Source organism: Vanellus vanellus, assembly GCF_965231255.1.
Source record: "Vanellus vanellus genome assembly, chromosome: 1".
NCBI classification, from domain to species: Eukaryota; Metazoa; Chordata; class Aves; order Charadriiformes; family Charadriidae; genus Vanellus; species Vanellus vanellus.
In genome coordinates, this window is record NC_138905.1 from 212,879,863 (window position 1) to 212,903,862 (window position 24,000).

General features: G+C 42.0%; 1 protein-coding gene across 1 annotated transcript in view; it reads right to left on the reverse strand.

The window, feature by feature from the left end:
• The window catches only part of LOC309676070 (putative N-acetylated-alpha-linked acidic dipeptidase), a gene marked incomplete at its 5' end in the record, with an annotated part of 28,491 nt that extends 18,891 nt beyond the window's left edge, over positions 1-9,600 (reverse strand). The window contains 5 exons of the mRNA XM_082488524.1: positions 528-653; positions 5,017-5,118; positions 5,867-6,053; positions 7,970-8,078; positions 9,483-9,600. Of these exons, the coding sequence (XP_082344650.1) occupies positions 528-653; positions 5,017-5,118; positions 5,867-6,053; positions 7,970-8,078; positions 9,483-9,600 (642 nt within the window). The remainder of the gene's footprint in view (positions 1-527; positions 654-5,016; positions 5,119-5,866; positions 6,054-7,969; positions 8,079-9,482) is intronic.
• Positions 9,601-24,000: the final 14,400 nt, after the last annotated feature.

A 24,000-nucleotide genomic window follows, 5' to 3' on the forward strand; every position in this document is an offset into this window, starting at 1 on the left:
TTCAGGAAATAATTTGAATATAGGCCTCAAGTATGCACATGATTATGTACTTTCCTATCAGGCCATGGCAATATGCAGAAATCTGTAGTTTAAAATATTTATATGACAGGGACATTGAATAAACAAATACAGAATTTAAAATAAACTCCATGCAGTTACAGTCTCTGCCTGGTGTACAGAAACCATTATAAAGAAACACAATATAGGCATCTTAAATCACAGCTGAACCAATAGGGAAGAACAGCCTAGTTTAGAGTGTATTACCGAAGAATGTTAGTAATATTTTGGAACTCTTCATACTATGCAAATGAATATAAAAATATGGAACATTTTCCAACTTATCTACTTTTATCCTATCGACGTATTATATACATAATAAATATACATATATATATCTTCTAAGAAAGAATCTTTTCTATGAAAAACTCAGTTACGCTAAAATCTCCAGAACACTTTAGTGTGTGTTTCAGTCTCTTGAAAATCAACCGAAGGACAGCAAAAGTAACGTTTTTAGACAGAATCATTACCTTATTTCCTCTGAAGATCTTCCCATATCTGGCAATAACAATCTTTCCTGTACAGTTAATTCCCATTTCACGTTCTAGCTTAAAGAAGTCCTCGGTGCGGCCATAATTCACATACACTAACTCACCCTGATAGAAAGAGGTAGAATTTGAAACATGAATGTCAACGAGCATGTCAAAAGGAGGATGTGATCTAGTAAGAGAATACGTTGGGAACAATGAGTTCCGGGACTGGCTCTGGTATGAATTCTTCTTTGATCATAAGACAATTAGGTAGGCAAGAGACTTCTAATGAATTTAGACTCCTACCATCCAAACCTGCCAGACTTTGTCCTCAATGGCGGGTTAAGATAGGACTTCTGAATCAGAAACTTAAGAGTAGGCACTCAGAATACGGCATTTACTTCTCTTCACAGTCTGCTTAACATGCAGTCAGTCTTGGACAGCTGGAGGTATTTTGGAGGCAGACACCACTGTAAATATTTTATGCAGCGGAGTAAACTAAATGATGCCAATATCCTATGAAATTCTCAGGACTCGATTCTTATTCAATACAGCAGAAGCTACAGGTGGTTGACTGTCAAAATAAATATACCTTGCACATGAATATAGTATTCTTCATGATTTTGTTTCAGGCATGTTATTCAGTACACGATGCATAATTAATCTTCCTTAATGTCAGCTACCTAAAAGTTGTGCGCATTGTCTAAGAAGGTCCTGTAGTGCACTCCATAGCCAATGAAGAGCTGGGAAGTTCTCTGAGAACTCACCCTTTCCAGAAGAATTCACCCCAAACCTGTTTTAAACACCTATTTTAGAAAGGAATAAGTTGGTCTTTGGATATAGCTTTCATTGATTACACCTCAAAGGCTTAGAGTAAATGTCTATAAAAGGCCTCAAAGACTGGTTAAGGGAAAATGCCTACCATTTCAGACAACTAAAATTAGGTGACAGGAAACTCTTCCTTAGTGCATTTCTCCATATTACCAGACATCCCCAGAGAAACCTTCAATTTAATTTCAAAAAGGTATAAGCTTAAATCTCTTAGACTAATAAAAATCATTGACTAGACGATCAGGTGGTGTTATATAACAGCATACAACAGGTCCTGATAAGACTGTGGTACAGTCATTTTGACTGTACTGGTTTCATCAGTAATCTGCTCAAATAGCAATTTCTTCTTAAACTAAGCAAATTAATTCAGTTAAGATAAATTCATGAAATAAAGGGGAATGTATTTAAATAAGGCAAACAGTTTCACACCTAGTAAGACTCTGGTCCTCTCTGTTCAGAGAATAATTCATAAACACAAGGATTATTCTTGTAGAAGCTTTTCTGAATTTATGGAGTAGTTTTCTCTCTCAGAAAATCAAGTGTAACTAACTCCACTGAAACCAATACAGTTCTTCCAGTCTATTTAGATTAAGCAAAAAGGGAATTTGGTCCTCCATTTTAAAATAATTTCTTTATTCTTGTACAGAATATCTACATTTGTAGACTATTGTATTTTTTCTGATAAATACAAAAATGTTGATTTCATTAGTTTTGCTTACGTAATTGCAGAGTTGTAATTATAACAATTAATAGCAACCTGCTGGGTTCTCACGTTTCAGGGCCCTTGTTCTACAATGAAGGGCAAAACAAGTTAACATGAGAGAAACGTTTTATGAAAACCTGTTCACACTTTACAGGATTTTTTAAAATAATGTCTTTGATTAAATAGATGCCATCACATAAAGAAACAAACAGTTCTAATCTTTAGAAGAAGCTCTCACAACTACATCTGATATAAAGTATATAATCTGTATTCATAGCATTCTGGTGTTGCAGAATAATTCATATTTATTCAATCTCTAGATTTCTGAAACTACATTAAAAGGTACTTATTTGAAGATTCTGGCAATATTCAATATATTGCATAGTAAATTAGGCTTCCTTAATTAGATTTTTCTAGCATCTCTGAAAATTCTTCATCTCTAACTTTCATTAACAGGACTAAGAACTACACTGATGCAATAAGTTTCTTATCAGACCATTGTGACAGTTATGTATCATAATCTACTAGTGATGTGATGAAATCCCTCATGTTTATAGAACTATTACAAAACAAAAGCTTCGAGAGTGTAGTGTGGACTCATAAAACGTCTTGTTCGGGCTCTTTTAGTGTAGTTAGAGATCTCAAGCACGCCTCTTACTTGTGACCATCATTAACTAGATGGGAGTACTTTTGTAGTCACTTAAAAAGCAAGTGAAGAGCAGAATTTTACTATTATTTATAATGGTTATGTTCCAAACTACTACTACTGTCTGATAGAATGTGATTTCGCTACTTTGTCTGCTTTCTGCTGAGTATTTCTGTTAAAACAAGTTTCTGCTCAAAGCTTCACTTTTTTCATCCGACTGTTTATTGTGATTTAGTTAAAATACACCACACAGAAGAAACATACATTTTCTGAGAATCTGTATGACAGACCAGGATATATTCCATCTTCCATCTACTGAGAACCTGAAATGAGTGGAAACTACTTCTAAATATCTGCAGGCAAGTAGCTCCTATCCCACTCTGACAGTATTTAACCTTCAAAACACAGTCACTGCCACATATTTTTAAAAAGCAGCTTCAGGAAAAAGTTATAGTGCTAGCAGTGCTGAACAGTATTTCCACAACTCCCTGATTAGAGCACTCACCCAGAAAATGTGAGAGCTGTGTTCTTGGCCTCTCAGGAACTTTGATCCATTTCTACCACTTCCCAGGAAGTTGCCCACTCATGAGACTACAGTTAGCATGGGATGCAGGTACTTTACAGCCTTCTCCCTTCATTGAAATTGGACCTTTATGCAGGAATCATTTGCATAATTGATGAGCAGAAAGAGAACCTGCACTTGGCAAGTTCCAAATATCTCCCTCCATAGTTTAGTTCTGGGTTTTAATAGAATGGCTTTTAACATAAAGTACATAAACAGACCCAGTAGAACTCCGAAGAGTCCTGACCCCACTGAGTATTCCCACTGCTGAGCTATATACATGCTCCCTGTTTGCAGTACAGGTGCAGACAACTGCTCACAGGAGAACGTTATTGCTCACAGCACTAGCTAGGTACCTGGAGCTCTTATCAATGTATTATGTAAAAAGGTGAACATAGGCATCATATATTGAAAAGACAGTTTGTCTTTTATTTATTGTTGTTTTTTTTTTTTTTCAGAAACAATGTCCTTATATTTAATCTTCTAAAGAAGGAAGCTGCAGCTTTTAAAACTTGTTTTTATTGTTTCCCACATCCCATTACTTACTGTAGCTCTCCTGAAACTGAATAAAGCTGTGAAGTTATTCTGTCTTTCTTTGGGGATATTATGTTATGATACAAAGTCAGAATCCATGAATTTTTACCTTACATTATGTTCCAAAATTCCCACTGCAATTCTTGAAATACTCAGAGCTGTCATATCCTAGAATGCAGACTATCTGCCTAGTTCTCCAGCTTCCTTTGAGTATCTGAGGCAAATGAATACAGGATATCTTTTGTTTTCTGGACTCGCACAGCTGATTAACAAACTTCAGAAACTACATGACTAATACTGGGCTGTGTGAGTACAAGCATTGTTAGCAGGTTTCAAAGTCAGATCCAGCTTAAAAGCAGAGACTGGACCAGATGACCTCCAGAGGGCCCTGCCAAGCTACATTATTCTATGTATAGAATGTATAGACAGGAAAGATATTGAGAACAACAACAAAAAAATCTAATCTTACAAAATATTAATTGAAACCACTAATGGTCACAGGATAGAAAACTCATGTTAATGACAGGCCAGCTTTATAAAAGAAAGCCCATCAGCTGGTGTCATCTGTACAACATGATAGAAAGGATTAGTGTTATGCTCAGAACACAGCAACACTTTTACTGCCAGATAGAAATGCTAGCAAAAGGCATTTTCAAACACACTGTACAGTGTGCAGTTATACCTGTCATTGTGAGCCTTGGGCGAGCAGCATTTTGAAAATTAGATCGTTCATTTGCCTACGTAAATATTAGTCATATGTTCATCAAGATGGGAAACAATTGTATATAGTCACAAATATCTGGAGAGGCTTATAGCAGCTAACAACATTAAAGATTTATTACCATATTTTTTAAGGAAAAAATAAAAATAAAAGCCAGTTCTGACTCACACTAGAGAAAAAAATTAAACATATACGCATGATGGCTCAATTTGAACATTGCTTCATTGCAAAACTCCCAAGAACATCAGAGCTAAGACATCTCTCCTATTGGTGGTATGTCAGGTTTTGAACTAAAGCCTAAGATCCAGGAATTTCACATTATTCTGTATCGCTTTATGCTATTCTGTGCTGTGCTACACTACACTATGGTACTCCATCTTTTCTATTTCTATTATTTCTATTGCTGTCTATATTTCTTTTTCCATTTCTGTTCCTACTTCTATTTCTGTTTCCATTTCTACTTCTATTTCTTTTACTATTCTACTATGTTACCTCAGGCATTCCTTGAGCTGAAAATGCACTGTAGGGTGGCACCACATTTCGAACCGCCTCATATCCTGGAGGAGGAGGTTCAGCTAGTGATGTGTTGAAAATCTAGTGGGAAAGAAGAACAGAAAAAAAGTAAACATGCAATGTGGAAAAGAAGTACTATCTATTCAGGCACATTTCACATGCATTTGCAGTTTAAAAGACTCTAGTTTTAGAGCACCCTTTTCAGTATGCAGGTTCAATGTGTGATCTTGCAAATCCCATCTCCACTCTTCACACAGAATCCTGCTTAAATGAAGACAAGGTCTCTTAAGGTGGTCTCAGTACAGCAGGTAAGAGTAGGTTAGATCATAATTGTAAAAAACACTTGTGTTCTGCTGATCCTTGGAGCCTCTACGAGCACTAAAGCTGCTCTGTAATGAACTGATGTTACTTGGGATAGTACATCTCAAGGCCTAAACTCTAATCTTCAAGAAATTGCATTTAGCACAATTACCAATACTGTATAAAGAATCAATGCAAATAATGATGCTGACTATGGTTGCTTTCCTCTTTCTAAGTAACAGAACAATTTTAAAACAATTTAATTACATAAAGTAATTCTCTTACATAAATTTCCTTTAATCCATATACGTAAATATGCTGTAAGAATCAGGGTAATTATTAATTCATAGCACGTACATTAAGAAACAAAGATTCAAAATATAAAAGCAAACTGGAACTCCTCATTTCTGTGAGCTTTGGGTCAGGCCCAACACCATTAATAAAGCAGAGGACAGCTTTCCCTCCCAGGCTTCCCAGGTGTATGAAGATGATTTTGTTCCCTGGTTGCAAAAACTGCTGTTTTCTGTACCTCATTTCCATGCTCATCAGTTATTGAGATGTAGTTGGGCTTAGTGTCATCAGGGTAAGAGAGCAAGACATCATAATGAACCAACTGAACAGAATCCAAACCAAACTCCTTCCACTCAGCTTGGATTTGCTGGGCCAGATGCAGATTCTCCTTTGTTCCTGCTAGGTGAGGAAGCTGTGTAAAATTGCTAGAGAAAAAGAAGCAACGAATCAGGGTCAGGCACTGCAGCTCATAATCAGAACTCCTCTTAGCCTTGCTGGAAATAACCCCCCTAAAGATGATCGTATGTACTCAGGATAAATAAGGACCTAGACTCCTCTGTATCCATGCTTTTGCCTGTCTTATATGTAAGTTGAGGTAACGGGTTTCAGTCTGACCTGAGCTACCACAGGTGTTTGTATCTTCCTCACAGCGTGGCTTAGCAAGAATGGCATGATGACATCAGCTGTGGGGTTTTGTCCTTGCTTTGTTCCCTGTTGTCTGGGTGACCTTATGCCAATGTCTCCTATGAATAATGAGATTGACCTTCCATGTGAAGTGATAAAAGAATTGAGTATAATTATCTTTGTGTATTCAATTTAGAAATGTACATAACTAGTGTGATCCCTACTTTTGATTAAATGGATATTCTCCTTGAGTCCCGCTATTTTAATCAATTTTTGCACAAATACTGATTTATCTAAAAGTTCACTGAATGTGTCTTGTTGGCAAATAAGAGTGAGTTCACAGTGGCTTACAAACAAGGAGCAGAAAAACTCAACAGCTTGTGACAGAAAAAGTCATCTAGTACGAATAACAAACAGTGAAAGATACTACAAATAGTGTGCAACCCATTGTCTGGAAAAAAAAATAAATTGTCCAGACCATTGAGAAAGCCCAATGGTGAAGTAAGCTGAAGAAACTCCCAGGTGAATGAGGCTGTCATCGTGATGTCCTCATCCTGTCATATGACCATGCCATCAACATGCCATAGAGGCATGTGTCACACCAGCTGGTGTTAATGAAGGAAATTGGATCTTTGATAAGGAAGGGGTATAAGGTTGGGAAAAAATATAATTCTTGAGTTCCAATGAGAACAAAGCCATCAAACAAAGCACTTTGAAAGAATTATACACCTCTGCTTTTGTATCAAATGCTGCTAGATAGAACCAGAGAGTAATGCCAACATCCAGTAACAAAGCTGTTCTAAAGTCCCTGCTACAGTGACCATGCCCTTTTCTGGGTGATATACTGAACCAAGAACACAGTTATGTGTTATTGTTAGAGACAATGGCTGTTTTCTGTAGTAGTTTGGAATGTTTAAGTTTCATGTTTTCATTAAAATTTGACTTATGCAATAACATTCTCCTGTACTATATTCCCATTTAACTAAATACTGTTTTTCTTTATTTCCTCTTCTATTCTGTTGACTGCCTGCACTGGTAGTTCTCAGCAGAGACTAAGTATCTGCCGTATTTCACCACAGAACTGGCCACATGACAGTAAATGAGGTACAATGTTTCCTCTTGGCATAGAGACAGGGAGTTAAGAGGGCAGAAAGCAGTCCTTTTACAGAGCTGTTTAAGAATAGTTGACTTTTGAGGAATCAAAACACAGGTTAAGACTGTAAAAGGCCTAAGTTGTAGGAAGAACCAAAGGCTTGAACACTGGTATGATTTTCTTCTCTTTTACATTGATGTACTCTGCTATTTTCCATTTAATTTGTCCTGATTAAAGTTCATTCATACAGCCTAATTTGAGGTTAATGATTTTTCCATAAAAAACAATGTAAGATAAACATTGCTGCGGGCTGAAAAAGGACACATAAGTGAAAGATTGAACCTCTGCATTGTACAAGCATTCACCAAAGGCTGAGCAAGAGCTTGGCCAATTTTTAATTACTTTAAGTATTGATATTACTGACAACTCCTCAACCATTTCCCACACAAACAAGAATAAGAGGTGCTGAGATGGACTGTTTTGTCAATCACAACTAATTGAGACACATTAGAGAAAATCTATGGCTGAGAACTTGCACACCCTCCTCTGTCTGGTGGCATCCTTGGGCTGGTTCCTGCTTGGATTTTTTTTTTTTTTTGACGGATTAGTCTACACATTACTTACTAAAGAAACTGCTTGATGTTTTCAGCTTTCATTTCAGCCATAAATGCTGCCTTCATCTCCTCATGAGGAGTCACAGATGTCTTCTTTCCTGAAGGTTTTGCAAACCAGCCTGTACAACACACCAAAATACAACAGTAAGAACACCAGAGCAATATTCCTATGACACACACCATTTCTCTTTGGTATCACCACAAGATTTGCACTGTGTATTTTACAAATGTTTTTACCTTAGTTCAGACAAGCAGCCACAACCTAATGCAGGCTGCATGGTGATAACGGTGGCAGTTTTCCCCCACATTAAGAGAACTCATTTACCTAGGTAGATATTGAGGGGAATAAAATACTATATTATATTTATCCATCACAGTTATTTTACTGTACATGCTAAGGAGACTTGTCGTCCTTTAGCACCAGAACATCATGCTGTCAGTCATGTCAGTCGTATCAGTAATAAGGCAGCAGCTTTACAAAAAAGCACAGCAACACAGAGAGCCTTTGTAAGGAACAGATGTCTTGTAACTCCTTTCTCACTCTCTGGTCTGTTTGGCTCTTATTCTGGAATTCTTCCCTTACTGCGCAGGCATTACCAGAGTAAGTGATGAGAGGAACACCTGGCTAGAAAGAGAGTGTTTCTGACATCTGTTTTTATTTTTAAGTGGGAGACGGGACACATTCAGCGCGAACACAGCAGGGGTTACACGGGTGGTGCAAACCAGAGAGCTGGTGGGGAGCAGCGAGGGGTAACAGGAGCACAGCCACAGGCTCCTTCCACACGAGAGAGCAATCCAGCCAGGCCTTCCCGAGAGCACGAACCCCAAGTACATACCAAACAGCATTTCAAAACACAAATGGCTCTCTTGTTTTCCTTCCTCTTCCCCCCTCCCCCCCCCCCCCCCCCCCCCAGCTGATCCATCTGTGAACCAAACGGGAGGAAGGGACATCTCTTGTGGCAGCAACCCACGGGCCTGCCCGCTTGGGTCGGGGCGGGGGAGAGGGGGGGGGAGGGTCGGTGTGACATAATTAATGACTGTTTCACCCCTCCTGTCAGCGCTCCTCCAGCCCCGTATTCCTCTTCCCGCCTTTCTGGTCTGGGACGGCGCGGTCCCAACGCAGCGCGGGGCCGAGGGGCGCCTCTTCCGTTCCCTCCTCACACCCCCCCGCGCCTCCTCTCTTGCCCACAACATAATTTACTTTATTTAAAAGGAAACCGAAAAGCAAGCCAAAAAAAAAGACACTCTCAACGAAAGACCCCTTCTCCTGCGGTGGAGCCGGGAATCCCAGGCCGGGTCGGTGACTGGCCCGGCCTGGCCTGAGGGGTTGTGGGGGAGGGAGGTGTCGGCCGGGCCCAGCGCGGACTCACCCCGGGCACCCCGGGCGCTGGAAGCCCGCCCGCTCCTTCCCCCCCACCCGGCCCTTCCTCGGCCCTGCTCCAAGCCACCTCCCCCCGGCTGGAAGGGCCGAGGGTGGCCGGGAAAGCCGCCCGATCCGAAGGGGGATTAGTTTGCACTGTTACCGATGAGGAACCCGAGGAGGAAGAGCCCCGCCGCTGCTCCCAGGACGATAGCCCAGAAGCGGCCGCTGACTGCCCTGGGGCCAGCCGGCTCGGTGACGGCGCCGAGCGACGTCCACATCGCTGCCGACCCACTGCCAACCGCTCCTGCTCCCGGCCGCCCCGCCGGCTGAAGTCCCGCCGCGGCCCGCCCCGGAGGCGGCAGGGGCGGGCAGGCGCCGGCCGTTGGTCTCTGCCCCCTTCCGGGGTTCCCGCCTCAGCCCGGCCGCCTTACACGCACCCGCGGCGCTGCCTGTGAGGGGCTGCGCTCTCCCCCACCGCCCTGAGGTAAAGCCCTCCTGCCATCACGCCCGGGAGAGGCTGGCGGTGTGGGAGCCCGCCCGGGGGTTGCCGCTCGCTCACTTCGGTCTGTCAGTCGTCTCAGGTGTGCTCGCCTCCCCGCTGCCTTCCCCCTCTCTCCCTGCTTGTCCTAGGTAGCCCGACACCCCATATTTCTTTTTTAACTTGCTGCAAAGTGCGCTGAGGAGGTGGAGTGATGGTTTCCAGGCCTTGTTTGCTGTTTGGTGCAGAGCTGTGCTGTGCCCTCCACAGGGCACACACCGGAGCAGGCAATGCCAGCAGGGCAAACGTGAGGGGAAACAGAAGGTAAAAGCCATTACTTAAAGAGATTTATTATAAGAAATATTGTACCCCGATAACCGACACTCTTCAAAAGGCGATAAAGACTCTTCAGAGTGGCCCGTGCCCCTGTGGAGGTGGGTTGACTACCGCGCACCCCTGTGCTCTGTGTTTCTTTCCAGTTCACGGAGGTACGACCCCAAAGAGTGTGGGTGCACCCCAGCTGCCGGGTCGAGGACGAGCCTGAAACTTTGTACACTCTTGACCATGATGGAGTCTTTTTTCCACCACTTAAAATCACCACTGTAGAGTTTTGGAAAAAAACTTCTCCATTCAGGTGGGTCATCGCATCTGGGATGAGGCTGTACCTTTTAGGTCCATGAGCGGAGAGAAATTTTGGATACAGAGGTGACGTCCAAGGCTCTGTGTGGATTTTCATCCTCAGAACCCTTGCTCAGGTGTCAGCTAGGGAGACAGCTGATGTTTAAGACATAAACTCTGTAGTTATAGTGTGTCCACGTCCACATGTAGTACATGCAGCCTGTTCTCAACAGCAAGTGCAAACGCTCTATGGGACTGCTTCTATTGCACCACACTATTTGCTGATGCAGACGAAACCTAAGTCTAGGATGAATTTTCCAGGCACTGGACTTTCGTCTGCAGAGCCGATTGCACTAGGGAATCTTAGTACAAGACAATTAGATGGGCCCTGTGGAAAGCAGAAGTGTTAGTTGCAAAGAACAATACACCGATGACACTGCAGTGAAAAGTCGTACTCCAACCCAGCAGTCTACTTTCCTTACCCATTCTGTACCTGGAGGGGCATGATGTGCCCATGTTCACTACTCCACCACTACTTAGTGATGGAAGCAGAAATCAATGAGGTGTTTAAGTTAAGTGGGCTGAAGAATGGAACATGTCTTCTGGTATTCCTAAAAAGATTAAAAGGTGCCAGGGCACCTTTAGGCGTAGGAACTTGGAAGAGCTCCTGGATCAGCTAATTTCTGTTTGAAGCACTTGGAAATTAATTTAATGAAGCACTATTGGACTAGGCACTGAGCAAAAGAGTATCTTATCTCTTGATTAATATTCCAGAGGGATTTAATCAATCCCAGTGGTTTATGGTCACACTTATTCAAGTAAAATATGATGGAAAGGAACAGTGAGGAAACTGAGATGAGAATATTGTCAAAAGTTTGGTGCTGTTCAGTACTTTGAAACTAATTGACCTGCCCACACCACTTAGAAGCTCTGAATTACTGCTTTCAGACATTTTATATACAGTCTTACCATGTGCCTGCAGCTTGGACAGGACATTATGACCCTTAAGTACAAAATAGCAGCAGCCAAAGGGCATAGGAAAGCTTTATTCAGGAACAAATTACAGTTATGATAAATGCATAAAATGTTATACTTGTTCCTACACAGAATCGTATAGGTCACTTTGCAGGCAAAGCCATTTCACTAAACCAAAAATGTTCAATAAACCAAAAGTATGAAAAGTTAATGTTTCTCCTCTCTCTGTGCTTTAGTGGAAAATCTTATACTAATCACAGTACTTTATTTTTTTTTATCTCTGAGCTGTGAGGAATGGACAAAAAATATTTTTTTTCAATTCATCCACCTGAAGAAACAAACTCACTTTTTTGAGATGCAAATCTTAGGCAATGTTTTGTTTAGGATTACCCTTATATATACCATTTATCATGACACAGTTTTCCTTAGGTCCAATTGAAGCCAATTTAGCTTTACTATTTTAGGTAAGGTCTGTACTTGCAAGGAGGAACCTAGCTGTATGTTAAGGTGCTGTTCAAACACAGGTACAATACGATCAACTTCTGTGGTACTTTCTTTTATACACCTGCCGGATTACTACTTTATTCTTTGCTAGCCCTTCAGCGTGTGAAAGCATTGTCTCATTAATTTACTGTAAGTAAGTCTTACAAATATTTCTGGGGAGGGTTCTTGATGTACCCATTAAATGCATGCTGTGAGTTTACTCGGGTGTGGGATTTGGGGAAGGGTGAGGATAAGTTGTCTCAACGGCAGTTTTTGCAGCAGCCTTTTATTCCTCTGAGTCACAAAGCTAGTTGGATAGGTGATTGGTACAGGAGCTTCCAAACTCTTTTGGTTAGAGGATAAAACAAAGGTGAAACCAGTTATATCATTTACAACCCACTGGAGGAACAGCCAGTTTAGTGTGGAGATAACATTACTGAAGTGTCTGAGGACAGCTTTTATAGCTTGTCAAATAAAGGTGTGTTTGCTTATAGCTGCCAGTCTTCGTTATGGTTTGAACTGTGAAAGAGAGGATGCTCAAATGCACGGAGTTCTGCTGTGGAATTGGTGACAGGCTGGCTGAGAGCTTATGTGCCAGGGTTTGAGGGGAGGCCAACAAGGGGACATCATGTGGCTTATCTGCTACTGATTGCTCTCTCAAGATGAGAAAATGGACAAAATCTTTGAATAACTAGAAGAAGCCTCATGATTACAGGTTCTTCAGCATGGGAGCGGGTAAGCACTAGAACAGGCTCCCCAAAGATGTGGCATATAAATTCTTGGAGCTTTTCTTAAGACCTGAACAAAGCCCCTTGCAACATGATATAACTTGGACATTAGCTCTGTTTTGAGGAGGAGTTGGTCTGAATTGACCTCCCGGGGTCCCTTCTAACATTTTTCTATGATTCTGTGATTTTAATGGAGATCTTCTTGTGGATTAATATGCGGTCTGCTTTGTAAATGTTAAAGTCTCTGTGTCTCTGTTAGAAATTTGTGATACAGATAGTGAAATGAAAAGACTTGCCTAGCTCCCAAGGGTTCTGTCAGATTAAATCATTTGTTTAGAAAAAAAGTAAAGAAATTCATGAGTTCCAAGACTCTATTATGCTATAGAACCACTCACTAATTAAATTTGAAGTGTTTCTGATAAAAGTTATTGTTACATGCTTCATAAATGAATTAAATTACATATATTGTTGCAAAGTGTCAATAGAAGAGCAGGAAATGAAACCTAGAAGACTTTTCACTAAGAAAACTTTTCTTACACTTTATTCTAGCTTCATATTTTCAAAGTATTCAAAATACCAGCTTCACACTTTTTACTCATATAATATAAGGCATGCAAATAAGTAGGTTTATAACTTGTGTTTTCCTTTCCCCTACTATATACTCTTTTCATTGTATTTCAATAGAAATTGCATAGATGATAGAACTTTCTCAGGGGCCTAGAAATCATGCTGCTTTTGATTTTCACATCACTGCAGCGCTTCCTAAACATCCTGTCCCACATGATATCCTGGTCTCTAAATTGAAGAGACATGGATTCGACAAATGGACCACTCGGTGGACAAAGAACTGGCTGGATGGTCGCACTCAAAGAGTTGTGGTCAACGGCTTGATGTCCAAGTGGAGAGCAGTGACAAGTGGCGTTCCTCAGGGGTTGGTACTGGGACCTGTACTGTTCAACATCTTTGTCAGCGACATGGACAGTGGGGTCGAGTGCACCCTCAGCAAGTTTGATGATGATCAATGATCATGGAGCAGATCATCCTCAGTGCCATCACACGGCACATGCAAGAGAACAGGGTGATCAGGCCCAGTCAGCATGGCTTTGTGAAAGGCAGGTCATGCCTGTCAAACCTGATCTCCTTCTATGACAAGGTGACCCACTTGCTGGACAAGGGAAAAGCTGTGGATGTTGTCTACCTGGATTTTTGCAAGGCTTTTGACACCGTTTCCCATAGCATTCTCCTGGAGAAACTGGCTGCTCATGGCCTGGACAGGTATACTCTTCGTTGGGTAAAAAACTGGCTGGATGGCCGTGTCCGGAGAGTGGTGGTAAATGGAGTTAAATCCAGTTGGTGTCCAGTGACGAGTGGTGTCCCCCAGGGATCGGTGCTGGGGCCCGTTCTCTTTAATATCTTTATCAACGATCTGGATGAGGGGATCGAGTGCTCCCTCAGTAAGTTCGCAGACGACACTAAACTGGGGGGGGCGTGTTGATCTGCTTGAGGGTAGATTGGCTCTGCAGAGGGATCTGGACAGGCTGGACAGATGGGCTGAGGCCAATGGTATGAGGTTCAACAAGGCCAAGTGTCGGGTCCTGCACTTGGGTCACAACAACCCCACGCAGCGCTACAGACTGGGGGCGGAGTGGCTCGAAAGCTGCCTGGCAGAAAAGGACCTGGGGGTGTTGGTGGACAACCGGCTGAGCATGAGCCAGCAGTGTGCCCAGGCAGCCAAGAAGGCCAACACCATCCTGGCCTGCATCAGGAATAGTGTGGTGAGCCGGACTAGGGAAGTAATCATCCCCCTGTACTCGGCACTGGTGAGGCCTCACCTCGAGTACTGTGTTCAGTTTTGGGCCCCTCACTACAAGAAGGACATTGAGGTGTTGGAGCGTGTCCAGAGAAGGGCTACAAAGCTGGTGAAGGGTCTGGAGGACAAACCTTATGAGGAACGACTGAGGGATCTGGGGTTGTTTAGCCTGGAGAAGAGGAGGCTGAGGGGAGACCTTATCACCCTCTACAACTACCTGAAAGGAGGTTTTAGAGAGATGGGAGCTGACCTCTTCTCCCTGGCGACAAGTGATAGGACAAGAGGAAATGGGTTCAAGTTATGTCAGGGCAGGTTTAGATTGGATATTAGGAAGCATTTTTTCACTGAAAGGGTTATTAAACATTGGAATAAGCTGCCCAGAGAGGTGGTGGATTCACCATCCCTGGAGGTGTTTAAGAAAAGGGTAGATGAGGTGCTTAGGGACATGGTTTAGGAGTGGTGGTGTTTTTATCAGGGTAGGTTAATGGTTGGACTTGATGATCTTAAAGGTCCCTTCCAACCTCACTGATTCTATGATTCTATGATTCTATGATACCAAGCTGTTTGGCGAGGTAGACACACTGAAGGGGAGGGATGCCATCCAGAGGGACCTGGACAGGCTGGAGAAGTGGGCCCAAGCCAACCTCATGCAGTTCAGCAAGGCCAAGTGCAAGGTCTTACATCTGGGTCAGGGCAATCCCAAGCACAAATACAGGCTCGGTAGGGAATGGCTGGAGAACAGCCCTGAGGAGAAGGACCTGGGGGTGCTGATTGATGAGAAGCTCAACATGAGCCAGCAATGTGCATTTGCAGCCCAGAAGGCCAATCGTATCCTGGGCTGCATCAAAAGAAGCGTGGCCAGCAGGTCAAAGGAGGTGATTCTGCCCCTCTACTCCACTCTTGTGAGACCCCACCCAGAGTACTGCATCCAGTACTGCATCCAGTCCCCAACAGAAGAAGGACATGGACCTGCTGGAGCGTGTCCAGAGGAGAGCCACGAGGATGATCTGAGGGCTGGAGCACCTCTCCTATGAGGAGAGGCTGAAAGAGTTGGGTCTGTTCAGCCCGGAGAAGAGAAGGCTCTGGGGAGATCTTATTGCGGCCTTCCAGTACCTAAAGGGGGCCTACAGGAGAGCTCGGGAAGGACTTTTCACTAGGGCATGTAGCGATAGGATGAGGGGGAATGGCTTTAAACTGGAAGAGGGCAGGTTCAGATTAAACATTAGGAAGAAGTTTCTCACTGTGAGGGTGGTGAGGCACTGGCACAGGTTGCGCAGAGAGGTTGTTGAGGCCCCATCCCTGGAGGTGTTCAAGGCCAGGCTGGATGTGGCCTTGGGCAACCTGGTCTAGTGGGAGGTGTCCCTGCCTATGGCAGGGGTGTTGGAACTCGATGATCTTCAAGGTCCTTTTCAACCTAAACCATTCTATGATTGTATGATTCTATGATCCTGTTCTGCAAGGTGCTACATATCTCTATGTACTGGAAACAAAACTTGAGATTTCTTAGTATCTTTCTCCCTATAAGTCTCTGTATAAAGAAGCCAGAATGCTGCCTCTGCACCTACATGAAGCACTGAGCAATGATAAATGTAAACAGCACCTCCCCGATTTTAATTTTTGGTAGTCAAGTTTATTGGCTTTCTATGTGCCTTGTCTCTATGCTGTGCACTTAGAGATCTGCGGAGTACTTACATTGCTGTCATAACATTCCTTCAGCTGAGGCTCTGTTGACTATCAAAAAAAGCAGCAGTGACAGGGCTGCTTTCCTGCTGTAATGGCTCCCTCATTTTGTCCTCCTTCTCTCTTTGGTGTTCCTTTATGTATCCTCTTTTCTTCTATTTCAGCTCTTAAAATTCTGCGAGGGAATCCGTTCTTACGCCCTAATGAAAATGGTAATGAATTGGCCATAGCAACTACCTGCTCAGGTGTGCTTTTATGTTAACTCCTTTCTGTCTTGAATAGTGACATTAGTTCCTCTGTCAGAAATAATTATGCTTCCATCTTCTGGGGATTGCTAATGAAATGCTGGAACACTAACTTCTACAGAAGTCACAGAGGTGAATATCCATCTATTTGCAGAAGGGAGTCTGGTTACTCAAATAGTACAGCATTTTGGGGTAGTACATTGTAAAAGAAGGAAGAGGAAGGTACTGTGAACTAGTATAAAGGCCTCTAAGGACCTGTGCTACACATGGGAAGACCTAAGGTAATTCTGAATTGTAAGAGAGGTTGTCACAGCCCCAGTGCTACAAGATGCAGAAAGATAAAACTAAGTAAAGATGCTTGCACTGATTTAACAGCTTGCCATACTGAATGAGAGAGCTTTTGCTGTTTAGTCCTGCTGTTGGCTTCACAAGTCAGTTGTCTCCCAATTGTGATGCTCACTGGACTGCTCATGAACTGATTCATTAGGCTTCATCAGCATGGCACAGAAGAGTATTTACTTCTCCCAGCTTCAGTTGGCTGCTGGATTATGGTCTTGAATTGGCCTGTGGAGGAGTCAAACAAGCTGCAAATGTGGCAAAAGGTGACCCAGGGAGTATCTGCCCCTTTTGTGGCAGCAGAATGTTAAATCAGGTCAAGCTGCCCTGTGTTAATGTCACCATGAGAACATAAATGGCCTGTTATTACTGCAGAATTAACCCCATGATGACTGAACTGCCTTAAAACTTTCTATGGATTGAGTTTTTACAGAAAGGCAATTCCTTCTGTGGCTGTTTTAAGATCTTTCCATCCCAGGGCATTGATCTTTCACATATAGCAAGCACAGATTTTTCTGGTGGTTCTTCGAGCAAAGATTGTCGTGCCAATGTGGAAAACAAGGAGAATACAGCAGAATTAATTATCTATACATGGAAATCCACTCAGGTGGTAGGGCATAGTTGATATCAAAATGTGTACCTTTCTGCTCTGAGAAATCAATAAACTGCAATTTAGTCATGTTGCAACTGCCTTAAGATGAGCATCCTGACCATTTGTGCTTTCCTCATAGATGCACTGGAGTGCTCTGAAACCTACTAATATCCTAGGTTTTGCATGTGACAAGGTACTTACCTGCACAGACTTAAATTATATTGCCTGTTAAATAACCCTCTTTACTGATGGTGAGTCAGTTAGCCAATGTCTATTCTTTGAGTTGTACAGAATAGTGGTGTTGCTGTGGCTATCACTGTTATGTGTCATTGAATCATAGAATGTTTAGAGTTGGAAGGGACCTTAAAGATCATCTAGTTCCAACCCCCCTGCCATGGCCAGGGACACCTTCCACTAGACCAGGTTGCTCAAAGCCACATCCAACATGGCCTTGAACACTTTCAGGGATGGGGCAGCCACAACTTCTCTGGGCAACCTGTTCCAGTGTCTCACCAACCTCATAGTGAAAAATTTCTTCCTAATGTCTAATCTAAATCTTCCCTTTTCTGGCTTAAAACCATTACCCCTTGTCCTATCACTACACTCCCTGGTAAAAAGTTCTTCCCCATCTTTCCTGTAGGCCCACTTTTAGTACTGGAAGGCTGCTGTAAGGTTTCCCCTGAGCCTTCTCTTCTCCAGGCTGATCATTGTGGCCCTCCTCTGGACCTCCATGTCCTTCTTATGTTGTGGGCTCCAGAGCTGAACACGATATTCCAGGTGGGGTCTCATGAGAGCGGAGTAGAGGGGCAGAATCACCTCTCTCGACCTGCTGGCCACACTTCTTTTGATGTAGCCCAGGATACAGTTGGCTTTCTGGGCTGTGAGCGTACATTGCTGGCCCATGTTGAGTTTCTCATCAACCAACAACCTCAAGTGCTTCTCCCCTGGGCTGCTCTCAATCCATTCTCTGCCCAGCCTGTATTTGTGCATGGGATTACCCCTTGCATGGGCCCACCTCTCCAGCCTGTCCAGGTCCCCCTGGATGGCATCCCTTCCCTCCAACCACACAACCACTGTGTTGTGTCAACCACACAACACAGCTTGGTGTCATTGGCAAACTTGCCGAGGGTGCACTCAATCCCACTGTCTTTTGGCAATTTTGTCTGCTCCTACCCATTTATTCTTTAAGATCTTCTATTGCAGAGATTTAGTATGTGCAGTCAGAAGCAGGGATCCATTTCAATTCTGTTGGTGAACAAGACATAGCAGCTTTAAATTTTAAAAACAAGTTAAAAATAGGCACCACTGTTATGGACATTTGTGTTTGCTGTGTGATTGCATTGTAATGCAAAATATGAAGCTTATTTTTTTAATAGTTTCCTGTTGTGAATTTCATTTTCTCAGAAATGAGAGGCTAATAATTCTCAGTGGGAATTTTGTGGTCAGATGTAAGAAATAAATATTTGTTCCAGAAGTTTACAATGTCTGTTTCAATTTTTGTCCTATTCAGGATAATTCTGTGCTTGGAGATTTCATACTCTTTTATTTCTTTTTATTTTGTTTATTATATCAAGAAGTTAGAACACTTGGCCTTAGATAGCACCATTTCTTCTGTCTAGTTTGTAGCACTTTATGCAGGGTACTTCTTTTAAACCTCACTGGGTCTGAAGTACAGAGCCTTTCTGACCCGTCTGAGGTCACTCTAGTAGACAGGAAGGTCTCTGATTTCTCAGCCCTGTATCCTGACCACAAGACTACAATAACTTCCCTGAATCCAAAGCCTGTAGTATTCCTTAAATCTACAGTTCACTTTCAGATGATGGTCTTTGCAACTGTTATTACTTCAAAGACAAATTATTTTGACAAAGATAGTTATGCACTGTAGAAAAAAAAAATGCTACCAGGGAAAGTTCCACTTACTGTATCATAATTTCTGCTGTCAGTAAAAAGTTGGGGCGTGTGTGTGTGTGGCCCATTTGTCTGTGTATTTCAAGCATTATTCCTTGAAAAATATCCCAGAGGCTCAAATGAACTGTCCCCCAAACAGACACCTAAATACTTCACTGACTTTCAGTACTGCATACAAATCTGTAGTGTTGGCCTGAATCACAGCAGTTTTATTCTCTAGTCTCTTTAAAAAGAAACTGCACTGGTGTGAAATTGGAATGATACACAAGTAAATCAGACTCCTGAACTTTGTGTGATCACCGTGCGAAGGACAAATTGAAGTACACTCAACCTCCTGATAAAAAAAAGCAATTGAGAGAGCAATAAAAGGATATGCAGCCGTAGAAAAAAAAAAAAATACAAGCAAAGGACAGAGTTCAGATTAAAGACAGAAGCTGAAGAAAGGCAAGGCAAGAAATAAACAGCACTTTAAAATAACTCTTGTGAAAGTCCTGCAGTGTAAGGGGAAAAATGCTTTCTTCTGCCCTGACCTCTAAAGAGATGTCATCAATTCTCTGAAACTCTATGTGAAAAGGAAGTGCTAACATCTGTTTCCCCATGTTCAGTTGGTAAATTTGCTATTGTTTAAAGAAAGAAATTCACGTCAAGAATTCAGTCACTTTGGCTGTCCTACCCAGCAGTGTAAGGAAAGACTTCTTCTGCTGAGACTCCATAATGAAAATGTATCATTCTAGAGAAGCTTGAAACAAGCTCTAAACTAAATTGATTGAAATGAGAGTCTGGCAGGTTTCAGGGTGAATGAAATAGGATCTGTGGTGTCCACTTCTTCCCTCAGTCACTACAAGATTAATTACTTCAGTTGTAAACATCTTTCCTTCTTTTGTTAAGAGACACCTTAATAATTCCAACACCTCTGTGATACAGTTAAAATTACATCTACCCCTCAACCTTCAAGTATGAGGTCAGTGGAATTAGTGACTCTGAGGAGACCTGCCATGTCTACTTTTTTGTTGCTTTATATGTGAATGGTAGACACAAGAGGGCAGATCCCATTCATGTCTTGGCCTGTTTTCATTGCTGAATATCATTATCACAAAAAAAGATCTCACATATGCTTCAATTGCTATGGGAGAAGTGCAAAGCAAACACACTCCCTGCAACGCCATAGTGGAAGACTGAAGTGAAAGGATGTATGGCAGTAGGTACGTATGGGAATCAGTTGAGTTTGTCTTGCCTGAATCTTATTGGTGACACAGAATTCAGCTCTGTCAAATTATTTAATGTTACAGTACTTAACTTGCAAGTTCTTGCCTTTCAGCAGCTGCTGATGGTCAGTGAAATTGATGTAGACTTTAGGCTTTGTTGCTAAGACTGCTAAAACAAACCAGTTAATGAGAACTTACACGATCTTTCATGGATGCTAAGAAGGAGTTGCAAAGGTTGGCTATATTCTGCATCCAAAACTGTAAATGTGATCACCTGAATAAAATTTCATTAGTTTTCTGTAGAACATATGTGACATTTCATATGCTATACTGTTAATTTGTATTATAGGAGCACATACAGCCTCCGATGGGACTGGTGCCATGCATATGTAGGGATGCCTATGAAATACGGCACTGTAACATTACTTACCTGAGTGAAGGTTTTATATGAGTATTTTAACAAAAGGTGTAATCATTTCTTCCTCACCCAAAGAGCTTAAATAAAGGCAAGTCTGACTTATTATATCATTTCATTGAGTCCTTGGAGAAATTGTGTTCTACATTCTGAACCCATAGGGTGAATCCTTTAGACAGTCCTACAGAAGGGTTTAAAAAAGAAATGTTGCCAATAGCAACTTGTTCTTCTGTTGGAACAAGCCAAAGTTATTTGAAAAGACAGCATAGAAATAGGGAAGCTGAGGACAATGAATGGAAAGCTTGTGTATTGGTATTTTGAAAATATAAACGAAGCAGCCTCGACTTGCATCAGTCCTTCTTCTGATGTTCTTGGCCACCTCAGTATCAGCTTTCTGGACATCAGAGTCAATCAACACCATCTGTTATTGTCTAACAATATTGTTTAGATTCTACAGGATCTATGATGTGCTGGTACAGGGGTGGTGGGGGTTGTAATGTCTGTAGGGTTGGTGTTCTACTAGGCAAAGGATGAGGACCACATGAGAATCTCTTGCTCTTCTACATGCAACTACTTTAAGTCTTTTTAGAGCTACTCTGCAGAGAGTATGTTACATGAGGGAGAGTGAAGGGTAACGCAATAATTAAAGATTTCTGGAAGCAAAATGTAAAAGAGAAGAATTAAATCTCTGAGAACTTGCATACATAAGTAATGAATCTTGGAATGTCTTATACATGTTACTGAGCCTGAAACAAAAGAAAATAGCGACAATACAAGCACATTCTTTAAAAATGCTGTTAAGAAATCATGGAGAGATGGGACTATTTCCTTATTTTCCTGTACTATTTACACTTAGCCACCAGATGGCAACCACAGACTGCCCACCAATCTGAGCATATTCGCCTCCTATTTTTTTAACTCCTGTGACTTGAAACTGTAGTCCGGCAGAGCTGCTTTGCTTTCAAGGAAGTCAGCAAAAAGAAACACAACTGCAAAATGAGCATCACAGATTTGGTTCTTCTAATTTCAACTTATAGTTGCTTTATATAAGTGCAGCTACAGCATTTACAAGTGAGGAATGAGGTTGCTGAATTCATATGCGTGCAAAGATGTGCCTATGTAATGCTTTTAGATCCATAGAATAAATTCATTCTTTGAGAGTTACATTCTTCTCACAGCTCTTTTTCTGGTCTGGTTAGGTAAGGTCAGGTCAGGTCCTCAGCTTGTGGAAAGAAACAACGATACATATTCAGTCGAGTTATATTGGCCTAAGCTAGTGAAAACAATAGTCCTAGTTGTACAGGATCTGGTGTCATGCAGTCTGCCAACTACATTGATACTCGTTAAATCTCATATAGTCTATGTGAAAGACACTGTTCAATTTTCTCGACCCCAGTGATTTTCCTTTCTTCTTGTGCCTTTTTTGATCACTCATGATGCCTACTGAGTGGGAGATACAACAGTACTATAGCTTGAGTATTCCTCCTATGGAGAGCCTGCTAAGATGCCATCTCCTTGTTTCAGCTCAGCCTTCCACTTTTAACTAATATTAAAAATATACCTCTGTTTGTCCACTCTGGCATCATCAGTAGCATGAAAGCTGAAGTCTGACTTATGTACCTCGAAAGCAGATCCTTAAATTCTTCAGTCAGAGATGATTGTCAGCATTTTGCAGAGATGGAGTTCTGCTGGACTGGACACTGCAAATTTGTCATGGGATGGGACCCTCTTACAAGAGGACTTACAGTCTAGATACTGTGGGGGAGTTATCAACAGGATGAGAAGGGACAATTCCAAGATCACAGAGTTTATAAATACAGAACCAAGAGAGATCTCAGGTATTCTGTGTTACTAGCAGTATAGCATTCGCTGAACAAACAATATCACTTAAGCCTATTGTTTTACTGAGGTCTTAGAACTAGTTTCAATTTCTGTGTAGTGGCTACTTAATTTAGAAATTACTGTCCAAGAAGGACACAAGAATAGCAACACATGAAGCTGAGTTTTCCTGTGAGCTGCCAGATGTGTGCTTTGTATTTGGCTTTTAATTTGTGTGCTGTGACTTTTTCTGATCTGGCAGGAATTGGGGAACATCCAAAGACCCAGCATTTTAATGCCCTTGCTGCTCCAATGGATAATTTGAGTAGGCAGCCTGGGAGGGGCCATGTATAACAGAGGCCGAGAAACAAAATGAGGCCGAGCGACTAAATGATATTTGTTCCTTTCCAGAAGAAATCTCTTGATATTAGTGGAGTTCCTCTGTATTTCCTAGATGCAAAGAATGGTAGCAAAGATCTCCCTATATCTAACTGGACTTTGGCCAGTATTGAAAGTACTGATCTAAAAGGATTGTGGGATTTTAATTTGGTACTTTAAATACTTTTTTTTGCTTTAAAGAAAAACAAAACAAAAAAACAACAAAAAAGAGGCCTTCAAAGGAAGTATAAATGCAAAACAAAAACTTACATGGATGAGTGGCTGACAAGAAAGGATGCTACAACTTTCCCAAAATTGTGTTGTAATGTAGGATGGTGCAGGGTAGGGTGGGGGGTGTCTTTTCTCTATGGGAAAAAAAAAAAATCAAAACTTTTTGCATGGTTGGAGATTTAGGATGTGGTAACGACCGGGGAATCTTGAACTTCTGTAGGCTGAGGAAGTGACAAGCCAACTAAGTTTCTTTAGTCCCCATGTGATGCTGATGGACAAAGGGAGGGTTTCCTCCTTGCTACAGAACGACTTTTCTATAGATAAATCTAATCACTCTCCAGCATGACATCCTAGCCATCCGCAGGCTCCTGTCTCGGCAGGCTCCTGTCTCAGCAGGCTTTAGTGCCACTCTGATGTTACCCCAGGCTGATGGAAATCAAGTCATGTACAAGCTTAAATGGCAAATTGTATGACAGTACTGGGATTACAGTGTCTCTTTAATGGGACAGGACAGTGTGGTCTTTAGCAGGATCCTGTTAGATTGTAAATCTGTAGCTGAAGTGCAGTGCTCTCTTGCTGTTTCATTTATTATAGAATGATAGAACGGTTTAGGTTGGAAGGGACCTTAAAGATCATCTAGTTCCAACCCCCCTGCCATGGCCAGGGACACCTCCCACTAGACCAGGTTGCTCAAAGTCACATCCAACATGGCCTTGAACACTTCCAGGGATGGGGCAGCCACAACTTCTCTGGGCAACCTGTTCCAGTGTCTCACCAC